Raw genomic sequence first — 12888 nt, forward strand, 5'->3', positions numbered from 1 at the left:
ACCTCCTGGAAGGAAGGGCTTTCTCAGGAATCCTTTGGCCTCCTTGACTTTGCTCCCCAAGCCACAGAGGATGTGCTGGCCCCTCCCTCCCTCCACCCGGGCCTCCCCTTCAGAGTTGCTTTGTCACATGTTTTCTGCACCCGGTTGTCACTGACCCTTTGACTCCGAGGGCCAGCTCACAGCTCACCCCAATCCAGGACCAGGGACCAGCTGATGTGCCTCCCCCCGCCCCCCCAACAACCACCACCACCCCCGTTGCCATGGCAACTGCAGGCACTCCTGCCCCTGCAGAATATTGCTTTCTTGTAACCTTCTTTCCTCCTCCCTCTCCCCACTCTTTCTCTCACACAAAAAGAAAGCACAAGTGTTTTATATTCATTTTGCAAAAAGCTGTGTAGCGCATACTAATTGGCGCGGCTTCCTCCTGCTTTCTTTGAGCCTTTCCTCATTGTCAAAGCCAGGACTACAGTCCAGTGCGGGCTTGGGCCCAGCCAGCCTCCTCCTTGGAAGAGGACTAACTTTGTGTTTCTAGAGGCCGAGCAGTGGGCCTATCACTGGGGGCCTTTCGTCCAGTTCTTAAGCCAGTGCCCGCAAGCAAGGCTGCTGAGATCACTGTGTCCTTGTTCCAGAGCTGCTTGTCCACAGACCAAGGGGTCTCCAAGAGGGGTGGGGTACCAAAACCCTGGCCTGGCACAGAGATTCAAAGTCAGGCTCAGCCGGAGGGCGGAGCACGGCTCTCCCTTGGTCTCTGTTGCTCTGTCCCAGCACCGCCCCCGCCCCCCCACCCCACGCCGCCTTGACATTGTCTCCCTGGGTCACTCATTCCCTGAGCAGAGGCAGAGTCCTGGCCTAGGCCTTTGTCAGGATTGTTGCTCCATAGTCTCAAGTCCAGCCCCTAGGCTCAATGGGATTTGCTGGTCAGCTGGGAAAGAGCCAGCAGCTGGATTGGATGGCGCAGGAGCCCTGAAGTGGCTCCCACAAATTCCCCACTGTGTCTTCAAGCCATTCCTTGCCCTCTATTTTGGCAGCCCCTTCCTCTCCCTGCATCTAGGAGACTGAAGGAGATGGTGGTGCTATTCTCAGCTCCCATTGTAAAGAACCAGGAAGGTGGGCTGTAAGCGAGTGCGAGAGTGCGCGCGCGTGCACACACACCCTCACACGTACACACACTTACAAGTACACGTGGTATTGCTCCAGGCAGGGCTGTCTGTCAGATTTTTGCCAGTCCCTGGGGACTAGAGACAAATCTTCTGATATGTAAGCACTAGAGGAGTGGCTGGGATTACTGAAGGAACCTGTAGACAACAGTTCCGGCTTTAATTGTGCAATTGAAGTGTAATTTGCATTCATTTGCCATTTGGTGTTAAACTTTCCAAAATAAGAGAATTCAAAATGTAAAATAGGCAGTTTTGCTGGCTGCTGCTCTCCAGTGAAGTAGGAGGAGGTGGTACCAAGATGTCCATGCAGATTCTCTTTAGTAGAGAGATGAAATCTGAAGCTCTTTGTGTATACACTGCAGTTCCTGCCCAGTCCCTAAGTCAGGACCACTGACCAGGCTCAGCTATGGTACCAAAAATCTCGTAACAGAAGGGGAGCACAGAGTATCTCCTATGATGTTCATGACAACCTTGCAAGGGGAAGTCTCTGTTGGCACATATGGGGAAACAGGCTCCCCATCACCTGCAAAACCAAGTTCAAACCTCTTCGGGCCATAGCTCTTGGGTACCTGCCCCTTCCTATGACTTCCACTTGATTTTCTGGCCATGCCCCCTGCTAAATAACAAAATTTCAACTGAGTAAATTCAAAGATCAGAATGGCTGGGGCGCCTGGGTGGCTCAGTCGGTTAAGCGTCCGACTTCGGCTCAGGTCATGATCTCGCGGTCCGTGAGTTCGAGCCCCGCGTCGGGCTCTGTGCTGACAGCTCAGAGCCTGGAGCCTGTTTCAGATTCTGTGTCTCCCTCTCTCTGACCCTCCCCCGTTCATGCTTTGTCTCTCTCTGTCTCAAAAAAATAAATAAATAAACATTAAAAAAAATTAAAACAAACAAACAAACAAAAAGATCAGAATGGCTTTTTTCAAACAATTCATGAAACAGGCAGTATCCCCATGTAGCAATAGAAAGAAGCTGTAGACAAGAAAAGGTTTTTAAAGACAGAAAGGGAGTGGAGAAAGAAAATGACTAGCAGAGGCCCCTGGGTGGCTCATTCGGTTGGGCGTCTGACTTCGGCTCGGGTCATGATCTCACAGTCCGTGGGTTCGAGCCCCGCATTGGGCTCTGTCCTGACAGCTCAGAGCCTGGAGTCTGTTTCAGATTCTTTGTCTCCCTCTCCCTCCCCCGCTCATTCCCTGTCTCTCAAAAATAAATGAACATTAAAAAAAAAAAAAGGAAAGAAAGAAAATGACTAGCAAAGGATGCACTGTTTCAGGCAAAGTTGCCTTCCTAATGGGACCAGAAGGGGTCTGCCAAGAGGATTATCTCACTAGGACTGACCAGGTAATTCCATGTTGACTAGCTAAAGGTTACATTCCTTTAAAGGTTAAAGGTTGAAACTGCAATTAAGTTAGGTATTAAATCTTGGTTTGCTGACTTGGGATTTAGCACAGGTGACTCCATTTTGGGCCTGCTGTCTCCTTTTTAACACTCACACCAGCCCCATGCCCCATTCCAGAGCTAGATCAAAGCTTAGCTTCCTGGAATGTGCCACGGGATTCTGGCTCTGTGTCCGGAAAGGCTTATGCTAGTTAAGTGAATGCTTTGAGTGCCTTCCTCTGCCCCCAGCAAACTGATGGTAAGGTACTTCTGAAGCCTTTCGATCCCCACAGGCCAAGTTGCTGGCTCTGGTTGTACATGCGCTGCATTATAAGTGTTGTTTACCGCCTGTCTCCCCAGGGTCACTGTTGAGAGAGGCAGGGCCATCCTGTTTGGCTTCGCATCTCCTCCCACAAAAACAGGCCCTGGCCCGGGCCCTGGCCCACAGTGGGTGCTCAATAGATGTCGGGAGAGGGATTGGAAGGGTGAAGTTAACTGATGGGAAGTCAGGATTGTCTGACCACAAAGCCCAGTATAGCTTATTGGGCTCCGGTTTGGGGACCAGAGTGTTTGAAGTGGACTCCTGATCCCTCGAGCAGATGACTCTGCAAAGAGAGACAGGCAGCAAATGAGAACATTAATTCTAGCTGGAAGTGGGGAGAGCTTCCTCTCCTGGTCTTCCCACCCTGGTAGCCTGGCCCTGGGGCCACTCAGAGAGTGTGGGCATCTCACAGGCCAGGGCTCTCTGGTGCTGGTGGTTCCTCCCAAGCATCTTTCCTGTTAGGGAAATGAGTACCCGCCAGAAGCCTGGTGTGGGCCACGGCAGCTCTCATAGGGTCGGGCTATAGCTGAGTGCTAGCCTGGCCTTGGCTGCCTCATACTTTTCTCACTTGCCACATTGAACCTCCAGGATTTGCTGCCTAAGGGACATGTACCTCCGCCCACCTGCACAGCCAGCCCTGAGAAGAGCAACCTGCAGCTCAGAGATGTAGGGACACAGGTGGCCTCCCTGAGTGCTCTTGGCCCTCCTGGGAGTCAGCAGCAGATGTGAGATCGTGGGGAGTCAGGGAGGCCTTGCTGCTTTGGGCCATGGGCACAGCAAGAGCAAACTGACCTGAAGTACCACAGTTCTGGGAATTAGGGTGCTGATTTGGGGTTTTGACTTGATTCTCTTCTCTTTTTTTAGTTATAATTCACAAACCATAAAGTATACAAATTCAGAGATGCCCAGCTGGCTCAGTCGGTGGAACATGTGACTCTTGATCTCAGGGTTATGAGTTCGAGCCCTACGTTGGGAGTAGGGATTACTTAAAAAAATAAAATATTTTAAGGGCACCTGGGTAGCTCATCCACCTTCGGCTCAGGTCACGATCTCGCGGCTTTTAAGTTTGAGCCCAGCATCAGGCTCTTTGCTAACAGCTTGGAGACTGGAGCCTGCTTTGGATTCTGTGTCTCCCACCCCCTCTGCCCCTCTCCCATTCTTGTTCTGTCTCTGTCTCTCTCAAAAATAAACATTAAAAATTTTTTTTGATTAAAATAAATCAATAAAATCTTTTTAAAAATTAAAAACAATATACAATTTAGTGGGTTTTAGTATTTTGACATAGTTGTGCAAACATCACTGCTATGTAATTCTGCAACATTCTCCTCACTCCAAAGAGAAACCCTGTACCAGTTAGCAATAACTCCCCATGTCTCCCTCCCCCATCCCCTGGCAGGCACAAGATACTCTCTGTCTCTATAGATTTGCCTGCTCTGAATATTTCACATAAATGGAATCATCATGCAGTACATGGCCTTCTGCATCTTGCTTCTCTTACTTAACAAATGTTTTCAGGTTGGTGCATTTTATAGCATATATCAGAACCTCATTCCTTTTCATTGCCAAATAATAGTCCAGGACACGGATATGCCATGTTCCGTTTATCCATTTATCAGTTGATGTACTTTGGGGTTTGTGATCTTGTGATACATGGTTAAAAAAAAAAAAATATGGGGGCGCCTGGGTGGCTCAGTCAGTTGGGCGTCCGACTTCGGCTCAGGTCACGATCTCACGGTCCGTGGGTTCGAGCCCCGCATCGGGCTCCATGCTGACAGCTTGGAGCCTGGAGCCTGTTCCAGATTCTGTGTCTCCCTCTTTCTCTGACCCTCCCCTGTTCATGCTCTGTCTCTCTCTGTCTCAAAAATAAATAAACATTAAAAAAAAAAAATGTATTTGGTCTTCATCCCTGGTTCTGGCACAGAGCTCCTAAAACCCTTGGAATTTCCTAAGTGTTGAAAATGATAAAGGTGTCTTTTGTTAGGTTAGTGAGGTGACTTGGATGCCCAGAAGGATGGGGGCTGGTTGCCAGGAGGACCAGCCATGTGATGAGAGGGTTGAACTTTCAACCCAACCTTCGAGAAGGAGAGAGGGACTGGCGATCGAATCAGCTGCCAGTGGCCAGTGATCTAATCCATCATGCCTATGTAATGAAGCCTCCTTAAAAACCTAAAGGATGGGGTTTGAAGAGCTTCCAGGTTGGTGAACACGTGGAGATTCGGGGCAAGTGGCACCCCCAGAGAGCACGGAAGCTCTCTGTGCCCCTTCCCACATGCTGTGCCCTGTGCGTCTCTTTTATCTGACTCTTCCTGAATTACATCTTTTTATGATAAACCGGTGATCTAGTAAGTAAAATGTTTCGCTGAGGACCATGAGCCACTCTAGCAAATTAACGGAGCCTAAGGAGGGGGTTGTGGGAACCTCTGGTCTGTAGCCAGTCATGAGAAGCAAAGGCGACACCCTGGATCTCTGGCTGGTGTCTGAAGCAAGGGAAGGGCAGTCTTGTGAGAGTGAGCCTTCAGCAGTGGGGTCTGACGCTAGGTCCAGGTAGATGGCATCAGAATGGAGTTGAACTGTAGGACACCCACCTGGTATCAGAAAAAACACATCAGAGTTGGTGTCAGAACCTTAGGGTTGTTTCCATTTTCTAGCCACGATGAACACTTATGCCGTGAACATTTCTACGCAAGTCCTGTGTGGACATGTTTTGGGCCCTCTTGGGAAACACAAGGGGTGGAAGTACACCTCTGGTGACTCTGTTTAACTTTTTGAGGCACAGTTGGCTTACTCCTTGCCTCAGTTTAATTTGAGTGAGTCACTCTCCCACCTGGTTCCCGCGTCTGGTTCTCTAACGATCCCTGATCATTAGACCGTGACTTGTTTGGACAATTGAGCATCTTGAGTGTATGGCCTGTGCTCGGGCCACTCTTATCACGCAGCACCACCCTGTCACCTCCTCGCTGTCTATTCCCCTGTCCCACCCCCTCCCTCTCTGTCCACTTTCTGCCACCGCTGAAATAGAAAGCTTTCTGGGGAGCAGATGGCCTGGACCTCTCCACTTCTGGGCCTGGAACCACTCAGGCCCCCAGCTCTTGGCCTGGGCACAGGGGCAAGTGCTCGTTGCTGCCATCTGTCCAGGCTGCTTAGCAGCCACGATCTTTGCCCAGCATGGATACATCATCCCCTGCAGGCCCAGCGGTCAGAATGTTCTAAAATTGCACATACTTGTGTGTGGAAGGGCAGGTGAGTACTGCTCCCTGCCAGGCCATGGGCTGCAGGCCGAGGCACATGGGACTCACCTGCAGCCCCAGCACCTGGCACAGTCGGGGCTCAGGAGGTGCTGAGAGCCTGGGAGCAATGGAGGAAAGCATGCAGTTAGACAGGTGCGAGGTGACATCTGTGTGTGTGAGTGAGCGACGTGTCCGACCGGGATGAGGCTGGGCTGTGGCAGGATGAGAGCCAGACCTCCAGCTTGCAGGGCAGTTGAGTGCTGAACACGTCGCACTGCTGGGAGAGGACCCAGGGGCCAAGGCTGGCAGAGAGGACACCAGGAGAAGTGACATCTGGGGCCGGGCAGGATGAGGCACTAGCACGTTGCTCACACTGAGACAAGAACCACTTTGAAGCTTTGAAGAGACAGTAGTAGCTTTATTTATTTTTTTGAGATAAAATTCCCCTTTTAAAATATACAGTTCATTGGTTTTTAGCATATTCACAAGGTTGTGCCACCGTCACTACTATCTCACATTTTCACCATCCCACAAAAAGCCCTGGAATCGCCTTACCTTGACCACTGTCACCATATTGCGGCCAGCTGGTCTGTCACGGCGCACACAGCCCACCTCCCAGGGCCCCACCCTCTGGTGCTCTGTGTCACTTCCACAGGTCCAGGACCAAAGCCCCCAGTTGCCATGGTAATTCTTGGCCCGGGTTCAGGCAGTCATTCAGCAGATGCCCGATGGGCGTCCGCTGAGTACCAGGGACGGCCCTGGGGGCACACCTGTGCTAGGACAGGCACGTTCCTCGTCAGAGAAGAGATGAGTGGGGGTGGGAGGGAGCAGCAGCCCTTCCTGCTGTGTCGTGAGGTAGAACTGGGACAGGTGCACTGTGCAGTTACAGCACACACACACCACACTACACACACACACACACACACACACACACACACACACCTCCCTGCTGAGGCAGCACCCTGCTGGCTGTTGATACCAGATGAAGAGCAAGAGGCGGTGGGTGCCGTTGGGGGGGGGGGGGGAGAGGCAGCATCTAAGAGTACGAGGGCTTTGGGTGGTGAGGCAGCGCCGGGGAACCTGATGACACACGGCACTGATTGGAGCTCACTCTGCCATTCTCCATGCTGAACTCTGTGTCTTCCTTTCCTTGGAAGAACTCAGCAGGTAGGGGTCAGGCCTGTGTATGAACATCAAGGAGGCAGGGGTCAGGCCCGTATATGAACATCAAGGAGGCAGCTGAGAATTGAACAGTGTGTCTAGAAGTTAGGAAGTCCTCGGTCTTGGAGCCCAGAGTCATGTTCTGAAGGCAGAGGGTGGCCTTGTGTCACCTCTGCAGAAAGGTCTGTTCTGTGGCCTGGTGGTAGACCGAGCTGTGGCCAGCACACCAGCAGTGTGGCCTAGAGGGCACCGTTGGTCCCTCACACAGGTTGACTTTGAGGCATTGCCAGTGTCCCCGCACAGACTGCACCCTGAGTTCCACATCTCCTGGGGACCTCTGAGGTCCCTGCTCAGGGGACCAGAGAGGAGTGGTCATGAGAAAGCTTACTCAGAGTCTAGCTTCTTTCTTCCACTTGCCCTCACCTTCTGCCCATCTGTGTTCTCTTCAATCCATATCTTTTGTAGAACTTTCTGAACACTGTTAATAGCCGTAATCTTGGTGGCTCTCACCAGCCTGTCACCCTCTGCAGACCCTTCGCCACCCCCTGGCGGCAGCTCTCCAGAGGCCCTCGTCCTTCATCCTCTGCTTTTCTCCCCCAGGTTATCCTGAAGGATCTGGAGGTGTTGGCAGAAATTGCTTCCTCCCCTGCAGGCCAGACAGATGATGCAGGCCCCCTTGATGGCCCTGACCTCCGGGTCAGCCACTCAGAGCTTCAGGTGCCTACCCCTGGCAGAACAAACCTGCTGAACACTTCTGGTAAGTAGTGCCCTTATGGTTACAGCCTCAGGGGGCCTGGGAGTACTAGTGCTCGGTCTCCTCCTGGATCAGGCACTCCTTTGGGCCATCCCTCTCAAGCCCAGGATCTCTCCTGGGGTGTGAGCAGTCAGAAGTCCCCTCTGCTCTCTGAGAGGCAGGCGGACCTTGCCCTCCTGTTGCCTCCCCACCCCCATGAGAGGCCTTCACATCCCCTTTTCCTCATCGTCCTGCACCATTCATACTTCTGAGCCATTTGCTAAATATAAAACCATCTGAGTCAGCGGATCCTCTCTTTTGCTGGGGCAGCGTCTCCCCAGCCAGGAATCAGGGGGCTTTGGAGCCTTGAGTCTCACAGGTGGAAGACCAGGCAGCCATTTCCTTCCTCTTTGGGGAGCTAAAAATAGCAAACAACATGGCAGGCAGCCCAGGCCGGAGAGGGGTAATTCAAACAGGATGTTTCCAGGCAGTCCTTGGACATGAAGGTGGCTGTGGTGTTCCTGGGGCTCGCCCCTTGGGGTCATTCCAGATAGCAGGTGGCTCTTCTCCCTGGGCCAGTGCAACTCCCAACTCCTTCCTCCCAGGCAGACGCCAGTTTCCTCCGGCGACGTCATCCTGGAAAATGCCAACGATGCGAGTTGATAGGAAAGTCCCTAGCAAATCTTGGGTGTTCGCCTGGGGTGTCTCTTTGTCCCCTGAGTGAGTGGCTCTTGATTTCCAGATACGAGGTCCTCGATGGCTCCTCCTTTGATGCAGAAGCCAGATGTCAGATCGATTCAGGGCCTTTCGGCTGCAGCTCCCCTTCCACTGCTCTAGCAGGCAGGGCCTCTGAAGGCGGCTGGTACCCGGCCCTGAGTACCCCTGCTTGGTGGTGCCGCTGGGGCCCTGCGGGCCTGACTGCACCCCAGGGCTGCCGGGCCGAGTCACAGAAGGCTCGTGCGTTGAATATGTCTTCCTGGTGATACTTGATGTCAAGGGCTCCCCCAGCTCCTGCAGTGGGGTGTCACATAGGACCCCAGGCTTTAGGCCACTGCTGCTGCACATGTTCTTTCTGCAACTGGTCCCAAGTTTCTAGCTGTCTCTGACTGAAGCAAGGAAGGAGTAAGGGACTCTCGTGGCAGCCCGGTTTCCTTCTCTTGTTTCTCCAGGATGCAGTGGCTTCCTTGCCTAGGAGCCCGGTTTCCTCCAAGCAGTCAGAGGCCAGGGCCGGGAGGCTCCCACATCCTGACCCTGGGACACTTGGTGAGGGTCCCACCCTCTGTCCCACAGCCCGGGAGTCCGTTTTCCATCCTGTGTCCCACATCAGCACTTGGGGGTCCGCCTAAATTCCCAGGGACAGATGGCAGAAATGCCAGGGGCTGAGTGTCGGCACACAGCCGCGATGTGGGGGTCCCACTGAGAGAGGAGAGGAGCAGCAGTGAGGGGATGAGGGTGACAAGTGACTGGAAGAGGGCAGCAGCCAGGAGAAGGCATCCGCGGGTCAGAGCCAGCCCTAGATCTCCCTCCCCAAGAAGCAGTTGTCTGGCATCTTCTATCCTCCTCAGAGTGGAAAAGGAGAGAAAGCCAAACAGAGGCAGCTTCGCCCTGGGCAGGGGAAGGACACCTTCATCTCCGGACTCTCTGGGATTTGTCCCTCCATTTTCTGAGGTGTTTTCTTTTTCTCTGGGCACCAAAAAGCTGATGACTAGAATGCTTACTCATTAGTGGAGGGATGGGCTGGAAAATGGCCTGGGGTCCAGGTGGGGTGTGTGCCCTGGGGAGGCCCAGACAGGGAGCTCCTCGAGGTGCCATCTTAGCCGCTTGGGAGTAAGAACTGAGAGTGTCTTCGATGGCAACGTCCTCTGAACCTTGGCTGCTGCTGACCCTGCCAGGATAGGTGGGCCCCTAATGAGGCTGAGGTGGTGAAGATTTGCCCCAGCTCACCAGGGCTGTCAGACTGGCTCACATCAGCCAGGGACTCACCCTGAATTCTTAGAAAAACAACCAAGTATGCCAGATGGGAAGAAATTCCATCCTGGAAAGAACACCAAGGAAGTGCCTGCAGCCAATAACTCTTCTTGCTTCAAGGATACACGGTACCGTGGGCCATGTGCTCTTAGCCTGAGACTCACACACGTTCACTGCACAGGGTGTGGGAACCACACGTGCGTGCATGTCCACAGCTGGCACCAGATTTTTCAGATGGGTTCATGATTTTAAAAGGTTAAGGTCAAGTTCAAACCAGTAAGAAGCACATAGGAAACCAAAGTTAGGCCCTGTCCCATCTCCTGCCTCAGCTGCCTTGGGGAGGGCACTGGCCAGGCACCAAGGATGTTGGGGTTGGCTGTTTAGGTCAGAAAGCATGCGGGAAGTATACACTCATTCATCTGTGGGCTGCTCTTTCCCCCGTTGCTTCTCAGGCATGCAAGAGGGTCATTCTGTCTGTTTCCATCTGGCCGTGCACGGGGACAGAAGTTACAAGGCCAGACCCTCTTCCTGTTTGGATTTTGCTTTCCTCTGGCCCTCTGGCTCTCCAGGGCACAGCTCTGAGAACATGCCGACTGCAGAGCACCACCACCCCCGCCCCCCACCGTAAAGGGTCTTTCTCTGGAAAGCCAAGGAGGCAGGGAGCCTAGCAAAGATGAAATCAGCAGCATTTGTAGAGAAGCCTGCCTGCTCACTGGGTCTGTAAACTCAAATAGTGCAGATTTAATGCAAGGGTTAGGGCAGCATCACACGCCTCGGTAGTGCCACAGCAATGGTCCCAGGGCCCACGAGGCAGAGTTGCCCACACAGGATTTTCCTCCCACCTGTGCAAACATCTCTCCCTCCAGCACAGAGCCATGCAGGCAGAAGCATTGGTCTTGTTTCTCCCACCCCACTTCATTGCTGACCTTCACAGAGCCCCAGGCTGGGACCTTCAGGAGTGGAGCTGCCTGGGTGGGCAGGCCTGAGGAAAACCAATAGAGGGATCCCACATTTTGCTGTCTCTCTAGACTGTGATTTGGTGAAATGAAATGAAAACGACCACTTGGGTCTCCTATGACTTGGCAACTTTTGTGCGTTCTCTGCCCATCTCCACTCAGGGAGATTCTGGCTGAGGCCCCCTGGGCTCTGGGGAGAGGGGTGATGAGCTCCCTTTGAGCAGACCTGAGGGGCCTAACCCTGAGTCTGAGCAGAAGGCTCAGCAGAAGCAGGAGACCTCTGGGATCCGTCCCTCATTTGAGATGTGCCTGGCCCTCCTGGGGCCTGAATGTTCCTGCTGCAAGGGAGGGAGCAACCTTGGCCAGGCACAGCAGCAGTGTGGCATTCAGGGGCCAAAGATCACCCCAGGACTGATGTTTGCACCCCAAATCCCATCTTTCCTATGCTTCCTTTCCAGCCAAGGGGGCACATTCTTGGTGGGATAACTGCTCATGTTATCATGCCCCACAGGGCTCTCTGGTCCAACGTGGAATTTGATCCCAGTTCTAAAATCATGGGCGGAAATGAAATGTTCTGATTCCATTTCATTCCTTGTAGCCCAGGCTGGTGTGGCCAAATTCATAAACCAGTTCTAGAAGAAACCCAGGAAGCCATCCCTGGGCATTTTTCCCAGTAGTAAGGGTGACTCTAGTACATTGAGCTTGTTTGGACCGGACACTGTTCTGAGCACTTCCCATGTGTCAGCTCACTGAACCTCACGGTGGGTGAGCCCAGCTCCTCACAAGAACCGTGGGAGGAAGCACCGTTGTTATTCTTACCTGGGAGGGGGGCTTGCGATAGGTGTTGGTGCCGACCTAGGAGCTTAGCCTGAGAGTCTGCTCTCTTTACTCCCGTGTTAGAGGACAAGAGCACTTGCCCAGCACCAGAAGCTTCCATCGCTCAAGATGGGGAAGAGAGCAGCAGTGGGCAGGCCAGCAGTCCAGGCTTCTCCCTGGGCATATCCTGGCATAGCCTTTGAGTTTATCCCTTCTCTTCACAGTGACTTCAGGCACCCCATTCTGGCCTCAGCCACCTCAGCAACTCATCCCTCTTGCTGCCTCCACTTCCTCCAGCCACACCAGACCATTTCCCAGCCCCCAAAGCCTTCTCTGTTGCTCTTGGAGCCTTAAAAGGCCTTCTTCCTACATACTCTTCAGAGAGTGTGAAAGAGCATGGGTGTCAGGGTCAGGAAAATCTAGGTTGTACTCATCCCTAAAAGGCCAGAGTCACATGCCCAGTAAGGATCAGTACCTGTCTTTCAGAGTTTGTCATCGTGATGGAAGGAGGGGGTGCCAGAGCTGGCCACCTTGTCACCACTGCTGTGTCGAAGGCTCCCCGAGCACCACTGCCCAGGTCTTCACTAGTCTGCAGGTGGAGAGCCTCACCCTCTCCATGCCAGGCCCAGTCTCGATGAGGGACCTGAGGCCCCTGCCTCCCATCTCCCTTCAGTGCTGCCCTTGGCCTGGCCCCAACTCAGCAGCAGTCTTTCCTGATGCAGCCTCTCTCTCCTGCCGGGTCAGCTGGAAGTTCCTCCTGGGCCCTGCCGTGGCCCATTAGCTTATCTCTTGCTCTGAACCAGGCAGCCGGAAAGCCTCCCAGATTTGGGCTGCTGCCGGGGGCAGAGGGCTCCCCAGCCTCAGCTGGGCCGGCTTGGAGAAAAGAGTGACTGCCTCTTGGATCGAGTCCCATGGGTGCCACGGCTGCAGCATCTCAGCCACCCTTTCATCCATGCAGCTGAGGGGTTTGGCCCGTCCGATTCAGCAGACTCCATGCCTCCTAAGACCCCCCTGTATCACAGGCGTTTGCCTCCCTTTCTTCCAGCCCCTTGGTTCTGTGGGGGAAGCTGCCCCTTCCCCACCTGCGTCCCTGGGTTCCATGCCAGCCTCCCGGTCATGCAGCCCCCTCCTCAGAGCAATTCTTGTGCCAGGCTCTGTGCTAGGCTCCTCATCC

At 53.5% G+C, this 12888-nt stretch overlaps 1 protein-coding gene across 2 annotated transcripts in view; it reads left to right on the forward strand.

Annotated features, from left to right (window-relative positions):
- Positions 1 to 12888, forward strand: part of VAC14 (VAC14 component of PIKFYVE complex) — a 102428-nt gene that overhangs the window by 42951 nt on the left and 46589 nt on the right. For both annotated transcript variants that reach the window (XM_043599624.1, XM_043599623.1), the window contains exon 13: positions 7842 to 7998. In XM_043599624.1, coding sequence (XP_043455559.1) covers positions 7842 to 7998 — 157 coding nt within the window. The remainder of the gene's footprint in view (positions 1 to 7841; positions 7999 to 12888) is intronic.

Source organism: Prionailurus bengalensis, chromosome E2, assembly GCF_016509475.1.
Source record: "Prionailurus bengalensis isolate Pbe53 chromosome E2, Fcat_Pben_1.1_paternal_pri, whole genome shotgun sequence".
In the NCBI taxonomy this organism is placed as follows: domain Eukaryota; kingdom Metazoa; phylum Chordata; class Mammalia; order Carnivora; family Felidae; genus Prionailurus; species Prionailurus bengalensis.